This window comes from Ovis aries, chromosome 1, assembly GCF_016772045.2.
Source record: "Ovis aries strain OAR_USU_Benz2616 breed Rambouillet chromosome 1, ARS-UI_Ramb_v3.0, whole genome shotgun sequence".
In the NCBI taxonomy this organism is placed as follows: Eukaryota; Metazoa; Chordata; class Mammalia; order Artiodactyla; family Bovidae; genus Ovis; species Ovis aries.
In genome coordinates this window covers 61,188,079-61,214,652 of record NC_056054.1, presented here as the reverse complement: position 1 = coordinate 61,214,652, position 26,574 = coordinate 61,188,079, and the positions used below count along the sequence as shown (strand labels likewise).

The 26,574-nt window shown below is 33.4% G+C and overlaps 1 protein-coding gene across 6 annotated transcripts in view; it reads right to left on the bottom strand.

The window, feature by feature from the left end:
* PRKACB (protein kinase cAMP-activated catalytic subunit beta) overlaps positions 1-26,574 on the bottom strand; it is a 150,585-nt gene that overhangs the window by 36,473 nt on the left and 87,538 nt on the right. For 5 of the 6 annotated variants that reach the window (XM_027971472.2, XM_004002133.6, XM_004002132.5 and 2 more), the window contains exons 2-3: positions 12,326-12,387; positions 10,076-10,204 (exon numbers count right to left, since the gene is read on the bottom strand). In XM_027971472.2, the coding sequence (XP_027827273.1) occupies positions 10,076-10,204; positions 12,326-12,387 (191 nt within the window). Of the gene's footprint in view, positions 1-10,075; positions 10,205-12,325; positions 12,388-19,131; positions 19,156-26,574 lie in introns of all 6 variants that reach the window. The other variant, XM_012174728.5, reaches the window with a different exon arrangement.

Below are 26,574 nucleotides of genomic sequence, written 5' to 3'. Positions count from 1 at the left end.
TTTGGTAGAATTCATCTGTGAGGACATTTGGTCCTGAACTTTTGTTTGTTGGAAGGTTTTTTTTTTTTTTTTACTGATTCATTACTGGTAATTGGTATGTTCATATTTTCTATTTCTTCCTATTTCAAGCTTGAGAGAGTGTACTTTTCTAGGAAATATCCATTTCTTATAGTTTGTCCATTTTATTAGCATAGTAATCTCTTGTGATACTCTGTATTTCTGTGGTGACAGTTGTAACTTCTTTTTCATTTCTGATTTTATTTGAGTCCTCTCTTTTTTACTTGATGAGTCTGGTTAAAGGTTCTTATTAATTTTGTTTATCTTTTAAAGAATCAGCTCTTGGTTTCAGTAATCTTTTCTACCGTGTTTTTTTTTTTTTTTTAGTCTCTATTTCATTTATTTCTGTTCTGATCTTTATGATTTCTTTTCCTTATACTAAGTTTGGGATTTGTTTATTTTTCTTTTTCTAGTTCCTTTAGGTATAAGATTAGGTTGTCTGAAATTTTTTTCTTATTTCCTGAGGCAGGCTTGTATCACTATAAACTTCCTTCTTAGAAATGCTTCTGCTGTGTCCCACAGATTCTGGATCATTGTGTTTCATTTTCATTGTTTCCAGGTATTTTCTCTCCACTTTGATTTCTTCAGTAACCCAGTGGTTGTTTAGTAGTACACTGTTTAGCTTCCATGTTGTTTGTGTTTTTTTGCACTTTCTCTTGTAGTTGATTTCTCATTTCATATAATTGTAGTCAAAAAAGGTACCTGATATGATTTCAACATTCTTATATTTATTAAGATTTGTTCTGTAGCCTAGCATTAATCTATCCTTGAAGAAGGCAATGGCAACCCACTCCAGTACTCTTGCCTGGAAAATCCCATGGCGGATGAGCCTGGTGGGCTGCAGTCCATGGGGTCGCTGGGAGGCAGACACGACTGAGCGACTTCACTTTCACTTTTCACTTTCATGCATTGGAGAAGGAAATGGCAACCCACTCCAGTGTTCTTGCCTGGAGAATCCCAGGGATGGGGGAGCCTGGTGGGCTGCTGTCTATGGGGTCGCACAGAGTCGGACATGACTGAAGCGACTTAGCAGCAACAGTATTAATCTATCCTGGAGAATTTCCATGTGCGCTTGAAAAGAATGTGTATTCTGTTACTTTGGGGTAGAATTTTTGATATATAGGTATTAAATTCATCTAGTATAACGTATCAGTTCACACCAGTGTTTCTTTATTGATTTTGTCTCACTCCAATTGAGTGATATAAGTGAGATATTAGAGTCCCCTACTATTAATATGTTACAATCAATTTCTTCCTTTATGTTTGTTAATACTTGCTATGTGTATTCAGCTGCTCCTATGGTTTTGCAGTCACTCAGTTGTGTCTGACTCTTTGCAGCCCCATGGACTGCAGCCCGCCAGGCTCCTCTGTCCAAGGGATTTCCCAGGCAAAAGTACTGGAGTGGGGTGCCATTTCCTTCTCCACTCCAATGGTAGGTACATATACATTTATAATTGTCATTACTTCTTGTTGGATTAGCCCCCTTTTTCATTATGTAATTCCCTCTTTGCCTCTTATTGTAGTCATTGTTTTATAATCTATTTTGTCTTAATATAAATATTCCTATTCCAGCTTTCTTTTCATTTCCATTTGCATGGCACATTTTTTTTTTTTACCATCCCTTCACTTACAGTCTCTGTGTGTCTTTAAGATTTGTAGTGAGTCTCTTGTAGGCAACATATACATAGGTTTTGTTTTCTCTTTTAATCCATTCAGCTTTTAGTCCATTTACACTTAAAGTAATTATTGATACGTATGTACTTATTGCCATTTGGGTAACTGTTTTCAGGTTTTATTTTGTTCCTTTCTTCTTTTGCTAAGTTCCCTTGTGATTTGATGTCTATCTTTAATGTTACATTTGGATTCTTTCCTCTTTTTTTGTGTGTATGTATTATAGATTTTTGGTTTGTGGATACAAGTAGTTTATATATAGCAATCTATATATATATGGTTATTTAAATCAATCATCTCTTAAATTTTAACACATTCTAACAATCCTACATTTTTACTTCCCCCTGCTAAACATTTAATGTTTTTAGATGCCACAAAAGACCTATTAAAACTAATAAATTATTTCAGTAAGGTTTCACAATATAAAATATATAAGAATATTTTGTGTTTTAATACACTAAAAATAAACTATCACAAAGAGAAATCAAAACAGTCCCACTTACAATTGTATCAAAAAAAAAAAGCAAAACATCCAGATAAATCTAACCAAGGAGATAAAAACCTGTACTTGGAAAATGAAAACACATTGATGAAATAAATTACAAATGACACAAACAAATGGGAAGACACACTGTGCTCATGGATTGGAAACTTAATATTGTTAAAATGGCCATACTACCCACAGTAATTTACAGATTCACTGCAATTTCTTTTCAAAATACCAGTGGTGTTTTTCACAGAACTAGAATAAATAATTCTAAAATTTATTTGTAAACACAGCCCTGAATAGCCAAAACAATCTTGCAAAAGAAGAATAAAGCTGCAGGTATGTTTCCTGATTTCAAAGTATACTACAAAGCTATAGTAAACAAAGCAGTATGGTACTGGTATAAAGAAAGACAGACCAATGAAACAGAATAGAAAGCTCAGAAATAAACCCATACTTATATGGTCAATTAATCTAACAATGAACAAGGCAAGAATCTACAATGGGGAAAAAGACAGTCTCTTCAATAAATACTGTTGGGAAAATTGAACAGCTATAAGCAAAAGAATCAAACTGGATTATTTTCTCATACCATATAAAAAAATAAACTCAAAATAGATTAAAGACTATTGTAAGACCTGAAACTATAAAACATGTAGAAGAAAACACAGAAAGTATGCTCTTGATACTTGTCTTAGAAATAATTTTTTTGGATATGTCTCCTCAAGCAAGGGAAGCAAAAACAAAAATAAACATATGGGACTACATCAAACTGAAAAGCTGCTGCACAGTAAAGGAAGTTATGAATGAAACAAGAAGACAGCCAACTAGATGAGGAAAATATCTGCAAACAATTATCTAGTAAAGGGTTAATATCCAAAATATACAAAAAACTCATACAACTGAATATCAAAAAACAACCAGATTGAAAAATGGGCAGAGGACTCAAAAACACATTTTTCCAAAGATGACATACAGAAGGTCAACAGGCACATGAAAAAATGTTCAGTATCAGTCATTATCAGTTCAGTACAGTTCAGTTGCTCAGTTGTATCTGACCCTTTGCAACCCATGAATCACAGCACGCCAGGCTGTCCATCACCTGTCCATCCACCTGTCCCTGTCCATCACCAACTCCCGGAGTTCACTCAAATTCATGTGCATCGAGTCAGTGACGCCATCCAGCCATCTCATCCTCTGTCGTCCCCTTCTCCTCCTGCCCTCAATCCCTCCCAGCATCAGGGTCTTTTCCAATGAGTCAATTCTTTGCATGAGGTGGCCAAAGTACTGGAGTTCAGCTTCAGCATCAGTCCTTCCAATGAATACTCAGGACTAATCTCCTTTAGAATGAACTGGTTGGATCTCCTTGCAGTCCAAGGGACTCTCAAGAGTCTTCTCCAACACCACAGTTCTATTCTTCGGTGCTCAGCTTTCTTCACAGTCCAACTCTCACATCCATACATGACCACTGGAAAAACCATAGCCTTGACTAGATGGACCTTTGTTGGCAAAGTAATATCACTGCTTTTCAATATACTATCTAGGTTGGTCATAACTTTCCTTCCAAGGAGCAAGTGTCTTCTGACTTCATGGCTGCAATCACCATCTGCAGTGATTTTGGAGCCCAAAAAGGGAAATGCAAATCACAATCACAATGAGCTAACACCATATACCTATTAGAATGTCTATTATCAAAAAGACACAAATAACAACTGTTGGCAAGGACGTGGAGAAAATGGAACCCTCCTGTACTGCTGATGGGAAGATAAATTGGTAAAGTCACTATGGATAACAGTAATGGGGTTCTGCAAAAAATTAGAACTATTACATGATCCAGCAATTCCACTTCAGAGTATGTTTCTAAAGAACACAAAAACACTAATTCAAAAAGATATATGTACCTCTATGCTAACTGCGGTGTTATTTATAATAGCCAAAATATGGAAGTAACCTAAGTGTCCATTAATAGATGGATTATTAAAGAAGATGGAATAAAATGGCATTGACTCAGCCATAAAAAAAGAAGGAAATCTTGCCACTGGTGACAACATAGGTGGACTTAGAGGGTATGAGGGTATTATGCTTAGTAAAATAAGTCAGACAGACAAAGAAAAGTACCATTATGATGTCTCTTATATGTTGAATCTAAAAAACAAATGAACAAAACAGAAACAGACTCATAGATACAGAGAACTCAGAGTGGAGGGGGTTTGGTGGATGAGTGATACAGGTAAGGGAGATTAAGAGACACAAACTTTAAGAGCTTACAAAAGAAAGAGTTACAAAATAAATGAGTCACAGTATAAAGTACACCATAGGGAAAATGTGCTCATTGTGCTGAGCTTGGTTCGTCAATTGTGTCCAGATCTTTGCGACCCCATGGACTGTAGCCCACCAGGCTCCTCTGTCCATGGGATTTTCCAGGCAATAATACTGGAGCGGGTTATCATTTCCTCCTTAGGGGATCTTTCTGAGCCAGGGATTGAACCTGTATCTCCTGCATTGGCAGGTGGATTGTTTACCACTGAGCCACCTATAATCAGTAATATTATGATAACTTTGTGCAGTGACAGATGGTAATTAGATTTATTGTAGTCATCATTTTATAATGTATACAAATATCAAATCATTATGTTGTACACCTGTAACTAATATAGTATTTTAGGTCTATTATGCTTCAAACAAACAGATTTGAAACATTTTATTGTTGTGCTAGCAATGCAAGTATACTAGTCACTTATCCTTTCTCAGATCCAATTATCTCATCTAGATAATTAGTTTAAGAACTAGTTGAGATAGATCTCTTAAGAGCTCCATGCTCAGACTGTACAAATCAGGAGCAGAAAGTTCAAGGATGAGTTGAAGCTTGGACAACAGCATACAGGGAAAGCATACAGAACATGAAACAGAAAGAGTGGATAGTCTAGAGGTTGAGATTAGCAATCTTTACAGATAAGGCAGAAGAAAAAAATAAAACAAAATATGAAAAAGCGCATGAAAAAGAAGAGCCCAGAGAGAAAACAGTATAATCAGGAGCATAGGGTTCCAGAAGTCCAGGGACAAGACAGTTTTAAGAGAGCAGTCTGTATAGTCATAGGCTCTAAAAAAGTCACATAAGATGAGCAAAAAGAGTCCACTGGACTTGGTGATTAAGTCACTGGATTGGTGACCCATGGTAATGTTATTTCAGTAGAGTAGCAAGAAGTAGGAGATAAAAAAGGAGGCAGCTAAATTGTTGGGGGTTAAAGATTAAAAGGAAGTGGGTTAGTGGGCAGGGTGATTGAACTATTTTTTCAAGAAGCATAGCTAGAAAAGAGATGTGAAAGAGGGCAGTAGATAAAGATGCACAAATGTGTGTATGAGTGATTTAATTTTAGAGACTTAAGTCATTACTCCTTTTCATGTTAGAAGTTAGTTTTGTTTTTGTTTTAAAGTAGAGGTTGGACTGAAACCTCAAACCAGTCTAATGTTGTGCTGTCCAACATGGTAGCCGCTAGCCACATGAGGTTATTTAACACTTGAAAGGTGCCAAGTTGAAGGGAAATGTACTGTTAGTGTAAAATAAACATCAGATTTGGGAACTTGATATGAAAAAAAGAATATGAAACACCTTAGTAATTTTTATGTTAATTACATATGGCAATGATAATATTTTAGATACCTCGGGCTAAATAAAGTTCTATTAATTAAGATTAATTTTTACTTTTTAAAAAATGGAGCTACTAAAAACCTTAAAATGACATATGTGCCTCACATTGTATTTCTATTGAATACTACTAGTTTTAGCCACCATCTAAAATGCTGATTACTAGCTAAGTACTGTTTCCTCCATATATTCCTATCTATACTCCAATAAGCCAAAATGTCATTCTTGGGTACATAATGTCTGTAAGATAACAAATCAAGATTTGCCATTTTTCTTTTACTTCCTTCAATCATGATTACCAGAAAAACAGAAGCTTAATATTTAAAGCATGAATAATTCAGACATTCTGATTCATTTGTGCGTGCTCAGTCATGTCCAACTCTTTGCAATCCCATGGACTGTGGCCCACCAGGATCCTCTGTCCACGGAATTTTCCAGGCAATAATACTGCAAAGGATTGCTATTTCCTACTCCAGGGGATATTCCTATACTAGGGATTGAACCAACATCTCCTGCATCTCAGGAAGATTCTTTATTACTTAGCCACCTGGGAAGCCCTTTGAATTCATTAGGTAGCAGCAATATATTATAAATATTCAAATTTAATTTTTAATTATTTTTTTAGCTATAACTGATATATAACATTATTAGTTTGACGTGTACAATATAAAGACTTGATATTTGCTACAGCATACAGGTTTTCAAATTTTTCCCTGCTTAATTAACATTTTAAATTAAACAACTCAATCATGTTAAACAACAAGGCTTCAACTGTCAATTAAAATAAGTCATAAAATAAATCACTAAATTTCTGTTAAATTTCAATCTAAAAATCAAGTAATTCATCCTTGAATTTCTCCATAAGACAAAATATAATAGAGATGCTTGTTCTTTACATATAGAATTCAGTATTTTGTTAGAAAATATATACAAACCTATTATGTATAAATTATTACTGAAATAATGATGTATCCCTGTGGGGAAATTAACAAGATGGCACCAGTCAGGCTCTCTCACCCCATGCTCTCTAGCTCTCTCGCCCTATGATCTGTAAACAATGACTCTGCACCACTAAATAACAGCTGAGATCACTTATAGCACTGCTCACACATGTTATAAGATACCTGATGGTCACCAGCAGTTTTGTGTGGTGTGTCTGTATGAGCTTCACATGAAAGTGCTGGCTGCTGCTGCTTTGGGGCTACTCCGGGGCAGCATCATGATTATGTTATGTGAGATTATGTTCTGGCTACATTATGGATACATTATGGTTATGTTGTGGCTATTGCTATGGCTGCTGTGTCAGCCAGAGGAGAGGCTTTGTTATGGCCACTGTGTGAGCCAGGAGAGAATAAATGTGTCTGCAATTCTTACAGCTCCTCGTGTCTTCTTCCAGCCTCTTAGCTAAAGCCTTGCCTACCCTGAGTTCAGTGAACAGTGTGAACAGGATCAGCAATACAATCCACATACACTAAAACTATTACCTTTGTGTGGTAATAGGAATGCAAATTAAAAGTGACAATAAAATCATCTGAAGGTGTAGTTCAGTTCAGTTGCTCAGTTGTGTCCAACTCTTTGTGACTCCATGGACTGTAGCATGCCAGGCCTCCCTGTCCATCACCAACTCCCAGAGCTTACTCAAACTCATGTCCATTGAGTCGGTGATGCCATCCAAACATCTCATCCTCTGTCGACCCCTTCTCCTCCTGCCTTCAATCCTTCCCAGCATCAGGGTCCTTTCAAATGAGCCAGTTCTTTGCATCGGGTGGCCAGAGTATCGGAGTTTCAGCTTCAGCATCAATCCTTCCAATGAACATTCAGACTGATTTCCTTTAGGATGGACTGGTTGGATCTCCTTGCAGTCCAAGGGACTCTCAAGAGGCTTCTCCAACACCACAGTTCAAAAGCAACAATTTTTTGGTGCTCAGCTTTCTTTACAGTCCAACTCTCACATCCATACACAACTACTGGAAAAGCCATAGCTTTGACTAGACGGACCTTTGTCGGCAAAGTAATGTCTGCTTTTTAATATGCTGTCTAGGTTGGTCATAACTTTTCTTCCAAGGAGCAAGTGTCTTTTAATTTCATGGCCGCAGTCACCATCTCCAGTGATTTTGGAGCCCCCAAAATAAAGCTTGTCACTGTTTCTACTGTTTCCCCATCTAGTTGCCATGAAGTGATGGGACCAGATGTCATGATTTTCATTTTCTGAATGTTGAGTTTTAAGCCGTTTTCACTCTCCTCTTTCACTTTCATCAAGAGGCTCTTTAGTTCTTCACTTTTTGCCATAAGGGTGGTGTCATCTGCATATCTGAGGTTATTGATATTTCTCCTGGCAATCATGATTCCAGCTTGTGCTTTATCCAGTCCAGCGTTTCTCATGATGTGCTCTGCATATAAGTTAAATAAGCAGGGTGGCAATATACAGCTTTGACGTACTCCATTCCCAATTTGCAAATAGACTGTTGTTTCATGTCCAGTTCTAACTGTTGCTTCTTGACCTGCATACAGGTTTCTCAGGAGGCATGTAAGGTGGTCTGGCATTCCCATCTCTTTAAGAATTTTCCACAGTTTGTTGTGATCCACACAGTCAAAGGCTTTGGCTTTAGTCACTAAAGCAGAAGTAGTTATTTTTCTGGAACTCTCTTGCTTTTTCGATGATCCAGCGGATGTTGGCAATTTGATCTCTGGTTTCTCTGCCTTTTCTAAATCCAGTTTGAATTTCTGGAAGTTCACAGTTCATGTACTGTTGAAACCTGGTGTCAATGTAAGTCATTCTATTGCATGTGTTTAATAATTCAACTGATAAAACTGAAATTTACTCTTCAAGTAAATAACAATGAATGCACTAATATCATTGCTTTGTATTCCATATATAAACAATATCACATAATATTTCTTTCTCTGTTTGACTTATTTCACTAGTATGATAATCTCTAGGTCCATCCTAGACTTAGATGCTGCAAATGGCATTATTTCATTACTTTCATGGCTCAGTAAATATCCCATCATGTACATATACACCACATCTTTATCTATTCATCTACTGATGGACATTTAGGTTGCTTCCATTTCTTGGCTACTGTAAATAGTGCTGCAAAGAACATTGGGGTGCATCTGTCTTTTCAAATTATGGTTTCCTCTGGATATATACCCAGAAGTAGGATTGCAGGATCATATGGAATCTCCATTTTTAGTTTTTTAAGGAACCTTAATACTGTTCTACACATAATGGCTGCATCAACAATGTAGCAGGATTCTTTTTCTCCACATCTTCTCTAGCATTTATTATTTTTAGACTTTTGATTATGGTCATTCTGACCAGTGTGAGGTGATACCTCAATGCAGTTTTTATTTGCATTTCTCTAATATGTAATTATAAATATTGAGTATCCTTTCACATGCCTATTGGCTATCTGTATGTCTTCTTTTGAGAAATATCTATTTACATTTCTACCCATTTTTGATAGGATTTATATATATATATATATATATATAGAGAGAGAGAGAGAGCTGTACAAGCTACTTGTATATTTTGGAAATTAATCTTTTGGCAGTCAAACATCATTTGCAAATATTTTCTACCACCTGTAGGTTGTCTTTTTATTTTGTTTATGGTTTCCTTTGCTGTACAAATGCTTTAAATAAGTCCCATTTGCTTATTTTTGCCTTTATTTCCAATACTCCAAGAGATGTAGCCAAAAAATATTAATGTAATTTATGTTAAAGAGTGTTCTGCCTATGTTCTGGCTAGAGGTTACCATACTAAGTGAAGTAGGCAAGGTAGAGAAAGACAAATATCACATTATACCACTTACTTGTGAAATCTAGAAATATAATACAAATGAATTTATTTACAAAACAGAAATAGGCTCACAGACATAGAAAGCAAATAGGAAACAAACTTATGGTTACCAACGGGGAAAGCTGGGGGATAAACTGAGAGTTTGAGATTAAAAAATACACACTAATAAACATAAAATAGATTACCAACACGAACCTGTATAGTACAAGAAACTATACTCAATATCTTATAATAACCTGTAATGGAAAAGAATCTAAAAAACAAAAAAATATATATAACATATAAAACTGAATCACTATGCTGTATACCTGAAGTTAACACAACATTGTAACAGCACTGTATTTCAATTCAAAATTTAAAAAAGTTTTTAAAAATTCCAAAAGCAAACCAGACTAATGAATACACTAACCTTCTGCTTATCTAAGATCTTCATGGCATAATACTGTTCAGTGGCTTTGTGTTTCACCAACATGACTCTTCCAAATGAACCTGTTCCAAGGGTTTTTTTCCTTTCAAAATCTTCCAGCCCAGCATTATTCTAAATATACAGGAAAAAATAAAATTTATAATTAGAAATATTCATAAGAAGAATATGATAACTATAATAGACTTAATAATATATTATCAGAATTGATAATTTATAACTATCCATTTAAAAACAATATAAAAAGACTACAGAAATTCCAGTTTATTGATTCTGTTTTTCCCTTTGAATAAAAAGGATCTTACATTTGAGGAGAGACTTATATCGTAAACAAAGAGTAATAGCAATGTGAGGAAATAAGATCCTGAGTTGAAATATAAAAGGTCACATTCTGATATGAATTCATAGTACTGGATTTATAATAAATTAGATACATATTTTGATAATTACAAAGTGACCAGAAGTATGCAATCATGGAAGCCACACAGGGCATTTGCAAAAAAACTGTAATGAATAGATAAGCTGAGCATCAGTCATTTCACCAGTTACCTCTGAAGAAAGCACTGCCTTACTATCCTTTGTATGTCTTTCTATCCTTATATAAACTAGATAATAACCGATGAGAGATCCAAATAATTTTCTCTCTCTGATGTGATAATAACCCTGTATTACCTTAACAAGTAACAATAAGGTAAAAAGAATTCCTCACTCCCACAAAGATAACCAAAAGTTAGAATCCCAGAACAATAATCAGTCTCTTTTTCTCCTTGAATAGATGCTTTGTTACAAGCAAAATGTCTTTGTTTGGCTTTAACTATAGCACAGAAGCAAAAAATTGGAGGCATCAATCTACTGAATTTGTTGCTGCCACAACAGAATGAAGATTACAGGGAACAAATTATGTGCTTAATAGCATCAAATAGTAATTGCTGACCCATTTGTTTAATAGGTTTTCATTATAAACATCTTCATGAAAATCTTGGAAAGAATAATTCCAAGGACCAGACTGTATAGCATTAAGCTTGAGAAATATATGATGCAATATGGTTCTTTTATAAGTAAGGAATCTGAATTGCTACTGGAATACACTGTAGTTGAACTTAATCTTTTGCAAATCAAACCTTGCCTTTGCTCAGAGCTTCTTAGTAAATCACTAAGGAGAAAGCAAGTGATTCAAAGTTTTTATTTATAAAACTTGTAAAAAAAATAAAACTTGTATTCATTCCTATTTCTCAATTTTAAATTGCTATGAGATTCTGTATCAATACAGAAAGAAAAAGTCCTTATAATTCTGTTTGAATTAATTAATTTTATGGATTAATATTTAATTTTTGGTTTTATCAACAATGGATTGAAATGTTTAATAAAATTCCCAAATTAATAATGAAAATAAACATTATTAATAGACAACAGACTATCTCTTTCTGCCAGTCATTGCTTTTCATACAAATATGACATCTTCCTCACCTCCCTTAATGTCTCAAATTAGACAATATCTAACTTCTTTTAATCATCAGAGTGACTGTGTTTTAAATTATGGCTCATGCTCTACATCTTGGTAATGATAGCATCTTCTTAAAACATAACATTTTATCTAGAATTAAATATTTTTTAGTGAAAAAATATTTGAAAAGGATTTTTATGTTAGGAATAAAGTTTTTAAAATTTAAACTGCTACTAAAGGTCATTAATTATTTATAAAAACAGATTCAAAAAAAGTTTTTGGAGAGTATAGATGGTTTTCTTATATATAGTTTTTAGATCTTAATTAAGATCTAAAGTACTTAAATTATATTGAACTTAACCCATCAAAACATTTATAAAGAATCTTTGTGTACTTGGTATGTTGTCAATAGCTAAGTATTTGTGATTAAGAATTCGAAACTATACAATATGATCCCTACTATCATAATTAATAAAAATAATAAATATTCTATCAAAACCATAAATCAAAATTACTATCAGACACTATAAACAGTTTGTAGGAACTTGGAACTAGTATCAAAATGTACCATCAAGTATTATATTGGAAATTAGTTCCTTTTCCAATTTAGGTATACATAAAATTAGTAATGAATCAAAACCTAATGTTATAACAAAATTCTTACATTCAGCTTATATTTATTGATGCTACTTGGAAATTAAACTTTCCAAAGTAGTAAGTTATTTAGGCAAGTATCATGATTTTACTTAAAGTGAGATTTTAAGTCACAGAAAATTTTAAATGTTCCTTACCGGAGCAGGATTTTCCCATTTTTTTAAAAAGTCTTCTTTGGCTTTGGCTAGAAACTCTTTCACTGAAAATATATTAAAAAAATTTGACTTGTAAGAATATTCATATTACATATATAAAATATTACACATAAGTATACTTGCTTAAAAAACATAGACTTAGGTCAACTATGGTTGTCATGAAACATATATTCACAACCATGGTATACTAGAGAGCCATTTAGTTTCTTTAAAGAAGAAGCAAACATTTTCTCAAGTTTCTAAGAATATCTAATTCTGTTCTATATGAAGGTCACTTTGATAATAATCTAATAATAAAAATATGGTTCCTGAAAAAATACCTAAAAATAATGAAAAATGTTAGAAATGAATACAGGGCAAAATACTTATTGTAAAAAAAAGCCACCAGATATTAACAGAGCCTTTAAACATAAGAAGTGAAAATTCTATAGAATGTGAATTTATTGATTTATGGAATTTCAAAAATAATTGACTTTGATAAAGGGCTGTTTTCAGGCATAAGGATTTACATTATTAGATTTGTATCCTCTCTATGAAAGGTAGAGAGAAAGAGGGAAAACCACAGACTAACACAAGAATAGCCACAAAGACTTAAAAATAAAACAACCAAAACCCCAAACAGCTTAAAAATCTCATTCTAAATTGGGAGCAAAACTAAATGCCTGAATGTTTAATTCATAATGTAAACTAAAATAAATTCAAAATCAGATGGTTATATAGTGATCAAGAATAGTCACATTATTATATTGAGCTGTGGTTTGAAGTTTTAGATTTGCTAAATGATGAAACACTTAATTCTTCTTCATAGTCTTCCCACAAAGCTATTAACAGTGACTTCTGTTTACAAAAGAACTTCAGGGTTTTAGAAACAAATAGGGAAAAAATTCCAGAGATATAAAATGGCATTAACAAAATTTATTATTGTTCCCATAGTTAAGTTTGAGATAAAAACATAACTACAAAAGAAGCAAATCTTTCAGTCTTTCTTTTTTTGGGAAGGGAGAGTTCCCAATATTCCTCTGATATCTGAATCTATAAAGAAACAAGAAAATAGTATTTAAACAGTGTTTAAACAGTAAAGGGCAAAAAAGTGGCACATCGGCATTTATTTCAGAAGTTATAAGAATGATGAAGGGGATGATAAAAAGACAAAATTAAAAGTTCAAGTGAGGGGTTCACAAATAATTTAATAAGATCATCTACTGATATAGTAGTGTTAAACTACTATTTAAGTAAGATATTTAAGATATACATTCCCCTGATGAAGTACCTTTGGCAAAACACTGTTAATCAAGAGGCCTGTTGACATTTGCTTTGAGATTTCAAAATGGTGTTCAGAGGCACCAAAAGCAGACATTAGTTTTTGTAAAACACTAGTGTGCATTTCTGAAGATAGTATTTTACTACTTTATATAAACTGTCACCTGTATTTTGCTGTAAAATACTCTAAAATGCCTATTTTAGGAAATGAGAAAACTAATTTTTAAAATTAGAATCTATCCATTGTATAAAAATCTCATTCACGAAAACAATGAATCAAATAACTGTACCTAATTATGCAAATATGATCTAATTTCTCCCAAGGGTGGATTTGGGGTGTGGAAAATTATTGCATTTTCTTTGACTTTAGGAAGGTTCAAATCATCCTACTTCTAAAACTTAATGTACTAGTTACAATGGAAGAAGAATGGTTTTGAAAATTTTTCTTTTTTTTCTTTTTTGCATAAAACAGATATATCTGCACATGGCATTGACTTGGAAATGACAGCTACAAAATAAGTTAAAAACATAATTTATTGCTAAATGCAACTGTGGCTTTTAAGAAACAACTTGTGATTCCCAAAATATACCCCTGATTTCTTTTGAAAAATATTTTTAGTTATCATCTATCTATAGAACTTTTTGCATATCAAATTGCAGTATAAACTCTCCAGATGCCTGCATGAGTATAGATAATTTGGAGACATGGAAGAAAATCAGAAAAAAGAATCCCTAACATCCTGTTTCAGCTTCTCCTGTCACTTTTTGCTAATTGGATCTTGAGTTAAAAAAAGTAACTGGTCAAAGGAAGGACTGGCAGTTTTTGCCAAAGATGGTAAGTTGAAGGAAAATTTCCTTTTTCCTGCTTGGTGAACAAACTAAAGGAGAAAGTTTAAGTACTGCTTAATTTCATGCACTAATAGGATATTCAGGAAAATCTTTGAAATACTCTGTATTCATCAGTGTTCTGAGTTTACTGTCAAGTAATATTGTAGAAGGTAAATAACAATTCTCATACAAGCCTTAAATTATCAGAAACTATGTGAATTAAAGATGTTGAATTTTACAAATTATTTCAACATATAACAAGATTCCCTTTTAGAGTAAGGATAAGCCTTAATTACAATGTCATTAGATAGTTCCACAAAGAAAATCTTGTTCCTGAAACACTTTTTGTCACGTAAGTATATATATATATACACATACACAAATCTCTAGTTTATATGTGCACTATTTAGATGCAAAGATGACATAGTTAACTCTTTGTAAAAGTATTAGTTAACCAAAATATATATTTTATAAATATAAGCAAAAAATATTTCACAACATGCTAGATTAAGAATAATTCTAAAACAATAGGTAATCTAGAGCCACATGTATTTGCTTTGTATTTTATTATTTTTACACAGTGGTAAACTTAACTTTCTAAATGTTTTTCTCCAGTTATTTTTAAAGCTTATATCCACTGATGGTGTGTGTGTGCTAAGTCACTTCAGTCGTTCGGACTGTTTGCGACCCTAGGGACTGCAGCCTGCCACTGTCCATGAGACTTTACAGGCACGAATAATGAAAAGTGAAAGTCACTCAGTCGTGTCTGACTCTTTGCGAACCCGTGGACTATACAGTCCATGGAATTCTCCAGGCCAGAATACTGGAGTGGGTAGCCTTTCCCTTCTCCAGGGGATCTTCCAATCCAGGGATTGAACCCTGGACTCCTGCATTGCAGGCAGATTCTTCACCAGCTGAGCCACGAGGGAAGACCAAGAATACTGGAGTGGGTAGCGTATCCCTTCTCCGGGGGATACCGGAGTAGGTTGCCATTTCTTACCCCAAAGGATTTTCTCAACCCTTAGGATCAAACCTACATCTCTTGTGTCTCCTGGTATTGGTAGGCGGATTCTTTACCATTAGCTCCACCTGGGAAGCTCTCATATGTGTTGAGCTCCAAAGCCTGTGGCTGTAGCAGGATATCACAATGATTTAATTAAGTTTAAATGTAGATATGGCTTATGGGCTTCTCAGGTGGTGCAGTAGAAAAGAATCTGCCTGCCAATACAGGAGACACAAGAGACATGGGTTCAATCCCTGGGTTGGAAAGATCCCTTGGAGGTGGGCATGGCAACCTACTTCAGTATTCTTACCTAGAGAATGCCATGGACAGAGAAGCCTTGAAGGCTAAGGTCCACAGGGTCACAAAGAGTCAGACACAACTGAAGTGACTTAACACGACATACATATGCGCTGTAAAATTGGTTCTAATACTTCTCAGTAATCATAAGTACCTATTTAAAAACACAGTGATTCCTAACTCTTAGGAAAAATCATCTCAACAAAGGATTTTTCTGCAAACGTATTTTGTTCTGTGTGCTGTGCTTAGTTGTGTCCAACTCTTTGCAACCCCATGGACAGTAGCCAGCAAGGCTCCTCTATCCATGGGCATTCTCTAGGCAAGAATACTGGAATGGGTTGCCAGGCCCTCCTCCAGAGGATCTTCCCAATGGAGAGATTGAATCCAATCCTCTCGCATTGCAGGCGGATTCTTTATGGTCTGAGCCACCCGAGAAGCCCAAGAATACTGGAGTAGGTAGCCTATCCCTTCTCTAGGGGAACTTCCTGAGCCAGGAATGGAACTGGGGCTTCCTGCATTGCAGGTGGATTTTTTTTTACCACCTGACCTACCTGGGAATGGTCAATAATGGAGCAAGCTAGGTGTGAAAAAAATGAAGACACCAAAAATTAACTCAATTTCTTCCCAGAAGTATATACTTCAATTATATTTATTTTCCAAATAAAGTTTTTCTCTTCAGTTTAAGAAGTGAGCATACCAAATGAATATATATGTTCACCTAGGGTTGATTTCAAGAAATATTTACCCCTATTCATGAGATGAAGAAAGTGATAATTTTTATGAACATCCACAAGTACATTTAAAAAAACTTAATTCTTACCACCCTCAAAGTATTTTTGAATATATTTACACATAGGATGTTGTTAAAAATTTGAGTTCATTTTAAACATTAGGAAAATTTATTAAAAATTTAAGTATGGAATACTCTGTTATTAAAATCAAGTATGAAATATTTTATGTTGTTCAGATAATTCTGCAATGTTTCACTAATTATAGGTAGTATATTTATCTATTAGGCAGTTTTTGGTTCTGTGTTGCTGCTAGATTCTAGATTGCTACCTATTATAAAAAGAGCATGTTGTTAGTTACAGTATGCTGTTATGCAACATTTAAAGGAGGTTATCATTCACATTTTATAAGAAAGGTTTAGAAATCTATTATGGTACAAATTACAACTACTCCAGATAGTGAATTCTCCAGTTTTCTTTGTAATGAGATAAATGTCACCTCCCTCTTTTACAGTAAAAAGACAATTTTATTTAACTTCTTTTAATGGCTGTCAGAAAATAGAAGAGAAACAGAAAATAGGACAAAATAGAATATAAACTTCCTAGAGTACATACCCAATTTTTAAAATATTAGCTGGTTTTTTTTTTTTCAAAATTTACAATAGCATAATTATCTTCTAAAAACCTTCCATTAACCTGGGTTATTTAAGTGGTATGTGCTTGTCAGTTTTGTGCTACCCTCTATATAAAGTGTACCATGTACAGTATTTCACAGTACTATATGTTGTTTCTAAAATATCATATAAGAAACTATAATATAAATCATTTCTGTAGATAAACCTCAACACAAAACTAAATAAGCCATTTCTTTCATCAACTAAAATATTTTATTAACTCAGAATATTTTATAAAAATATAACTTTACTAATAGCATAGCAATTTGCAAACAACCAAATAAAAAGTCTTGAAAGGTAAGATTTGTTTTATTAAAAGTAGTTGCCTACCAGATACTTCTGAAGATAAGCAAGCTTGTATCCGAAAAATAAACAATGATTAAATGACACTTACAGGACAGCATATTAGCATGAAATGACCTATACACAATACAATACAAATCACCTATACACAATCACCTATATAGAATATTTTGTACAGAATAAAGCATTAATGTAGAAACAATTATTTGACTGAATATATTCAAATAGAATATTTTAGGATTAAATGGTAAGGAAATAAAATCAATAATTACTGTTTAGTGCCAGCATCAATACTAATTTTCTAATTTTCCTTAAGATCACAACTAAAAGTTTAAATATACATCCTATAACCACTGCAGTGCTATCTCTGGACTTTTGTTCCTTATTCAAAACTTTAGGAAAAGACACTGAATTGTAATACTTCATTAAGTCCCTTCTGAGAGACAAATAATGTCTTCCAGACAAACAGTGTCTTCACTGGTGCTGTTTTAACCATCTTGTTAACATTTGTAGACCATTGTTCAATGGTACCAGAAACTGAGTTACAATTGGGAAACACAATAAAGCATAAACATATCGCTACTATTAAGCAGATGAGAAGCTAAAGGGGAGATAGATGAACCACTGTACTGGAATGTGACAAGGATCACAACTAAGAAATCGATAGGTGCTAGTCTAGTGCAAAAGAGGAAATTCTTGGGTAGTAAGTTAAGTCATAAAAGATGATGTGCCATTTGTGCTGAATCTTGAAGGATAAACAGTTCCCCTGGCAGATAAAGCTGAGAAGGACAGGCTGGGATGATCTTGAATAAAAGGCATGGAGGAAAGAGCATGGTTTACTCAGGAAATGGCAACAGACTTGAGGACAGGGTAAAGGTGTACAGCAGCAGTGGCAGGTGAATGCAAAGCAAGAAAGTGCCCCATCAGGCAGGTTCACCACAGCAATACTTTACAATGTGTGGGAAGGAACAGGAATAAACTGTTATTCACAATTGCTATACTCTACTTCTGGGAAACAGGAGGCAACATATCTTGCTAAAGAATGAGGGGAACCAGAGAGAGTAAGCAGGAATACCAGTGGAGATTGCAGGTCTGAATATTTTAAATCTTGATGGCATACATTTAGGGAATAAGGGAAGGAGCTGTCCCTCTAAAATTTTCTATTAGGGAAAGACTAAGTATTTGGTACTATAAGCAATTGTTTCTTACCGGTATCTTTTCTTGTAATAAGTTAAAAATTTTTTTACTGAGCAAATTATAATTCATGGACCTCCCTCCCTAATCTCTTCATAATTAAATTATTTTCATTTTCATTCTTTACCTAAATAAAAGCATTATTCTATTTGAGTTATTCAGTGTATGTCAGAAAGCACAAAATAGGATGGGGATGAAGTAAATTACCTATGAAAATACCAAGTTCTATAAACAAATAACAGTACAATCCCTTTCAAAACCTCGAGGAAATATAAATCAAGTAAACTGCAATAGTTTGTCTTTTGCCATCACTACTTCAAACACCCACCTCTTTAGAGCTCTGTATCTGTTATTTTTAAGTATACCCCCCACACACATACATGCTGTACAAAAAATTTCAGTAAGCTAATATATAAAATATTCTAGTCACAAAATACCTCATAAAAATCTAACTTAGAGCAATAAACCAACAGAATTATTCTGTAAAAATTGGATTCCTACCAGATGCTTCTGATGATTTGCGTGCTTGATCAAAAAGAATAAATTGAACAGATTAAATAACACAAAATAACATATACACAAGAAGTTATCAATCCATGTATGTTCATTAGATATTCACAAATAGGAACAGAATGAAAAACACATATTCAAAAATGTTTTATACAATGATTACAATTAATTCTTTGGATACATATTTTTTAAAACCAGTTAAAACCCTACTCTGCAAATATATTAATGAAATACCATATTTCTATCCTTTTAATCTGAAAAGCAACTGTGTTCACTTTGCTGAAGAGACACGTTACTTCACCATATTCAAACATGTTTATTCAAAGCAAATTCACTGTAACCTTAAAATGAGCATGGATATAAAAAACAACTCTAACTACTACAACTGTATTTGTGCAGTTCAGTGGATGAGACCATGCCTACTTTTGTTTTCTAAGATATTAATTAGTCTTGCACAAAGTCACACATGGATGAGTGGTTGGAAATTTAATAGGCAATAAAGGCTATACTTTGTGTTGCAATACTAATTTTTACTGTTCTGTCCTCTCCTTATGATTTTTATTAGTTAATTCTTTATCAAGTCTTGGTTACAAGTGAACATTATAATTGACTCACTTTCACTACATGGCTAAAAAAATTTAAAACTTTCGGTGAGACATATATAAATGATCAAACTATAGACAAACACACTAACTTACTTGACTAGTATCTATTTATCAATCATGGGCAGATGGATACACTAGGAATCCACACAGTGTACTAATTCACTACTAATCACACACATATGCCTTCTCTCCCAACTTTCTATCTTGGAATGCTGTGGATTTTTTCTAACCATCCAAACTATGTTTGACTGAAGATGTTCCCGATAGGATTTTGTAATAATAAATATTACTAAATTTATAGTCATAAAACAAATGACCCAGAAAACTTTTGAAATGCTCTTTGAAATGCACTTTACTTGCTTAATTGTTCACTGACGCTTTTTCTCAGAGGATATCATACCTACCACAATATATGCTAAAGATTTTACGTTTGGTTCTGAATTCAAATACTTTTGTTGCTGGACAGTATAGAGCTAGGAGTGGATCCCTAGCTGATACGGTATGCACGTTTTCAACTAAACTAGATAATAACAAATGGCTCAATAAATGGTTGTACCAGTTTATATTACCACCATATTCTTGATGATCCATACCTCAACAAAATGTGTTACTGTTTTTTCTAATTTTTGATAATCTAGTGGGTATGAAATTATAACTGCTTGTTAAAGATTATAAGTATCTCAGTAGAAGTTTATAATTTTTCTCTTAAAGGTCTTATTATTCTCTTATTAGATTTATTCCTAGGGTCTTTAGAGCTCTGGTGGTTATCGTAAAAAGGAGATTTTTTAAAAAAATTACCATTTGTTTGTTGCTGATGTATAACACACAATTGATGTTTATATACTGGTCTTATTACATGGCAGACTCTCATCAATTCTAAAGTAACATTTGTAGAGTTTCTTGAATTTTCTATGTAGATAATCACATATCTATGAATAATGATACTTTGGTTTCCTCCAACATTTTGTCTTACTGTTCAAGTTTTGAGTCACAGTGTAATACTGTACAGACAATGAGAATCCTATTCCTGTTACTAACTTCAGAGAACATGTTTCTAATTGATTTCTTTCCCATACTTTACTTGTAAAGTTATACTAGAATACACAGATTTAAGAAATTAAGAATATATCCTCTTTAATTCTTTGAAAAGTTTTGTACAAGATCAAAATTTTTGTTCTTTTTGAACTTGACTATAAAACTGTCCAGTCCTAATTTTAAGTTTTTATTTTAACTATGATTAATTTTTAAATAGGTTGTAATCAAATTTTTAAAAAGTCTTCTCCATGAACTAACCTTTGGCTCTGATGAATCTTTATTTTCTATTCCACTGATTTTGGTCATGTCCCTATTAGTTTTCTTCTTTTGATTAACCATGCTATGTTTTCCCTAACTTTACTTGCACACTTCTATCATAAATATCTTTCCCTTTTCCTAATACACACATTTAAAAATTTGTCTCTAAATCCACTTTAGCTGTACTCTACAAGTTCTGATACCTAACTGAATTTTATTAGTTATTTCTTGACCTGTGTGTTACTGGAATTTTTTAAATCCCCAAATACAATATTTGTGTTTACTTATTTAGTTAGTCTTTTATTATTGATTAAACTCTACTGCTTTGCAGTCAGAGACCACAGTGAAAGAAAAAGTGAAAGTGTTAGTCACTTCGGATTGTCCAACCGACTGAGACCCTATGAACTGTAGTCCTCCAGGCTCCTCTGCCTATGGAATTCTCCAGGCAATAATAATAATAATAATAAATGGCTACAGTGGGTTGCTATTCCCTTCTCCAGGGGATCTTCCTGACCCAGGGATTGCACCCAGGTCTCCTGCATTGCAGGCATATTCTTTACCATCTGAACCAACAGGGAAGCCCGGAAACCAAAGAATATCTCAGTTCTTTAAAGTTTTTCAAATATATGTAGTCAAATTTTGTAAGTGTTCTAAATATTTCTGTGTACTCTCCAATTACTGGGTGACAATTCTTTATATTAATCTATAAATATTACACGGTTATAATTTTTCCTTCTAAATGGGTCAATTTTATGTATTTTGAAGCTCTGTGGGAGGCATATATAATTTTTTCCTCATATTTCCTTTTTATGTGATTATTAATTTTGAACAGTAGTCTGAACGTGAAAATTCTATTCTCTGACATTCTTGGTAGGATCTAATGCTATAGTACCTGCTGACTATCTTTTGCTATAGGTTGCGTGTGTATGTGTTGTGTATCTACTTTGATTTTAGACTGTGAGTTCAAAGTTTAGTTGGCCTTTATCTATGAGAAAATCACAGGGTTTGATTTGAGGATATGTTTCATATTAGCTTCTGCCTGGTATCTGATAGACGTTACCAGCCTGACACTGTTACTATAAGGTATTTTATTTAAAATTATTAAACCACACAATTAATACAGATTAAAACATGAAATCTACAGGAGGAGAAGCAGTTTCTCAGGAGAAGGATCCCATACACATGCACACACGGCCCTCCCAGTTAGTTCCCCAGGAACCCAAGCCAGGAAATGCAAGCTTCCATATTCTCACCCTGTGTCAGAGAAGACATTTTATTTTTTACTCTATGCTTTCACTGAGGTTACGATCCTTTGTGGATCCTGGCTTTATATAGGAATCTAAGATATCACAAGTTGAATGGATCAAGGAACTCATCTTCTGTCTCTGTGAGGCTATTTAAAACAAAAGCCCTTGGTGACCAAGGTATAAAATTTCCTCAGGGTAGTCAAAGTATTCTCTCCATTACAGCTCTGATTTTTCACTCACCATTTGACTTTCTGCACACTGGCAATTTCTATTATATTCCTGTAAGTTCAGGTATTCATTGAAAGGGATGCTTGTTACATTTTATTTAGTACTTTCTTCTATGTGCTCTTGTATCTTTGTCAATTTTTGGTCTAGAAGAATTTTCAAATTATCCAGTCTCCAATTTATGAAATTTTTTCTTTATAAGACAAACTATGTGTTACATTGTAAGATGCAAAGAGACCTGGATGTTTGTGGAATTCATTATTTTTATCCATGTAATTAAAAACTCCCATCAGGATATATTTAGGTGCTGGTGTTTTTGTTAAACTTTGTCAACAAATAATGAGCTTCAAGTTATACATTTAAGTTTTTTTTCAACTAAGTTTTCCTAAATCCTAATTTTTATTATTGTTTCTGTTCTATTCATCATTATCTGTTCTGAGGGAATGCCATCATCCGACTTGTAGAGTTTCCTACTTTATCTAACATACTTTTCACTTCGAAATTTTTATCCTATCCATTTTCCCTGCATTCTGGTAAGTTTTATCAAGTTAGTTCTCTACGTCATTAATTCACCTTTGTGCAGTGATTATTTTACTCTTTACTGCTTCTAATGTAGTTTTATAGTCTACAAATACCAGGTTCATTTTCTTATAATCTGCTCTTACCATATCATTATTGTTCCTTTCCTATTCCTGCCTCTCACCCAGCTCTCCTCTCATCCCCGTTTCCTGTTTCATCTTTCTTTCACATCCATGTTCACTTGAAATTTTTAAGAACTCCACATAGATGCTATTATAAGTTCTTATTTTAAACATTTTCTAAACATAAGGTCATTCTCTTCCTCTCGAAGGCTATGAACTTATCCTTGAGCATTATCTCTTTTATAGGCTACACACTGTTGCATTTCTTGTTTATTCATTCATGAACAATGAGAAGCCTTTCAGAACTTTACAAATGCTCCCCCCCCCAAAAAAAAGTTGGATCCTCCCGTCTCCTATTTGGGTATGTTAAAATCAATTTTTCAGATCTTTTAGTTGATACATATACATATTTATATTATCATTTAAATCCAGTAACTTTCAAAAATGCGAATGGAGCCAGGACTATATGGTTTACTGGTTGTGATGCCCACTACATCAGGTGAGAGCTCTGTTATACCTGGAAGAAGAAAAGTCATTTTTCTCAACTTGAGTAGACTAACAAATTTCTAGTTGTCCCACTATTAACTGTTTTAGAATGAAAGAAATCAGCAGTGTTGATCTTTCACTCCTCTCTCCCACAGTCTTTCTTTTTAAAAGCCTTATCCATCCAAGTTAATAAGAGTGAAACTATTTTTATTTCTTTTCCATGAAGGCAAGCCACTCAAAATAAAACTGTTACCTTTGGTGTCTAATCTTCAATCTAATACTGTTTATTTCCAGGCAAGTACCCTTCTTTAACTCCATTGACATACTGCTTCCCCAGTACTGTGTTATTAAATTTTCAATCTAGAAAGTATATATCTAAAAAGGGGAATTAATCAAATGCTTTTGCTCAAATCTGTAAATTTCCTGTAATTCAAAACATAGCAAAAAATTTTTTTTCAGAAATTTGCCCTCAACTACAGCAGGGCAAACAGTTTTTATTTGAGATTTTGGTATCATGATGCTAGTTATGTTCCAATAAGCACATGAACCAAAAAAATCAAAACACGTGACTCTTATTCTTCACCAATAATGTAATAAAAGTGTTCAAATATGTAAAAAACAAGGTAACAGCTGTAAACACATGGATGAACACTGAACTGTCCCTGACTTAAGAAGTTCAAAGGATGGATATTAGAAATTGATATTCAAGTACATAAATTCAGTATAATACAAGTAATTGTTATAGTTTATAAGTTTGCTTTGAGAGTACAGAGGAATCATCTAATTCTAGAGAATCAATAAGGGAGGCACTGAAAAGCATAGCTTGTTTTCAGAATTTTTATGATAAAAGATATAAATATGGAAGGGTAGCAAGGAATAATACATAGTATAATATAATTAGATCTGAATTTTATGAGAATGATGCAGATAAAGTTAGAAAGGCAGGCCACTGATCTTGTATGCTCCACTAAGGAGTTTAGCCTTTATCTGAGAGACAATAAGGAGTAACTGAAAATGTTGGATTAAGAAATGGACATATCTGCAATTTTAAAATGGCAGCATGGAAAATGGTCTAGAGAGATATAAAATTGGAAGCTGAGACCAGTGAAGTTGTTACTGCAATAAGATTGAAAATATACAGAGTTCCTGATCTAAAGGTATTCTTAGTGTCAGTGATAATACAGAAATTGAGTGATTTTTGAGACATTTCTAATGCAGAACCAATAGAAATTAACGGCTGAGTGCAGGTCTGGGGAGTAAGACACATGTTCAGAGTTACTACAAGGTTTCTGTTTAAGTTCCTACATGGGGAGTGGGATCATTAACAAAAATCAGACTGACTGAAAAAGGAGCAGATCCATGGGATGCAAAGAGAAAATGCACTTTGCACTGAACATTCAGGTAATTACTGAAGATGCTAGCATGGATGAGAGCTTTCAGAGGGAACGCAGCATTAAAAGAGGGCCAAAGATAGATTCCCAGAGAAAACTATTCCTCCCCCCAAGGCTGATATTTAATAGGCAAGGAAGGAGAAAATAAATCTCTTTTTAACTAGAAAAGTACTACATACACATAAATATCACATATATATATTGCTAAAGACTGAGGTAATAGGGTCTGGCACTTGCTTACTTTTACAAATAAAACCACACTTCACTTGAAATTTTCCATATTTTGAAATGGCATTTAACCACTTATGAACAAAATTAGTTGAAATTGGACAACTCTGAAAAAGTCAGAATGTTTAGCTGTCACTACTATAATTCCTGAGGTATAAAAGGCTATAAAGGCAGACTAATATGATCAAGTATATCAAACTTGATCTGAAAAATCCATAGCTTTCTTGAAAGAAAAGTCAAGCAATAGAGAAGCAGTAACAATTTTCTTCAGCTAAAACCAACACATTCAACTGTAAAACTTCTAAAACACTGTCAAAGAGAAAAACACACTGCCTGGATTCAAAGAAATCCATTATTTTAAGTATGATAACCAGGTATATTCTGTTTTGATTGATATCTAAGAAGTCCTAAGAAATGTTAACATGTTGCTTTTGTAGTATTAGCCCAAATTTAACACACTAGAACAGAAACATCTACATCTAACAGAAAAATAACAGGATAATAATAACAATTCTTAATATGTTGCATGTAAATATGTTCTTTTAATGTCTAATATAACTTTATAAATAAATACCTAATAGCATTGAAGACATGTATATTATACAGCAGCAAGATAAAAAAATGTTTATTTGCAACAATAAGGTGGTCTCCAATTATGGAAGAAAAGGTTCACTTATTTTGAATTCTACTGCTATACAGCAAAATTCCATCTCTCTCAGGTTCTGAATTCCAATCCAAATCTTTAAAGTATAAATTATAGACGATTATGAATAACCATATAATACCTTTCCTAAACATGCATCCGATTCAAAGGTTAACCTAATAAACATCCTCTTTTTTTTAGCTAAGCAAAAAGATGCTAATGAATTATGCTCTAAGCAAATATTACTCACTCTAACAACAGGGTATCTATTTTTAGCTGCAGGTTTGGCTTAAAGTGAACAGCTTTTACCCTCTGATAAACTGCAGTATATACTGTAGTATATTTTCTCCAAAAACATTTTTTAGAAATGTTTAGAAAAAAATAAATGTTATAAAACAAAAAAGAAATTATCCCAAAAGTACTTTTTCTAACAAATTATTTCCCCAAAAATTATCCTAAAAATTTTAACCAAGCCTCCAAAACCAAAAGGCATATATTTATTTCATCATTAAATCCCTATTTCTCAATGAATTACAGTTAAAAACAACCAATAAATCAATAAAATTTTGGCAACATCTTATTCAAGATTGAGTATTTTTTATATAACCAAAAAGAAATTGATAAAAATTAATATTAGAATGACAAAGCCAATAAATGGGAAGTTTAATTATTTTC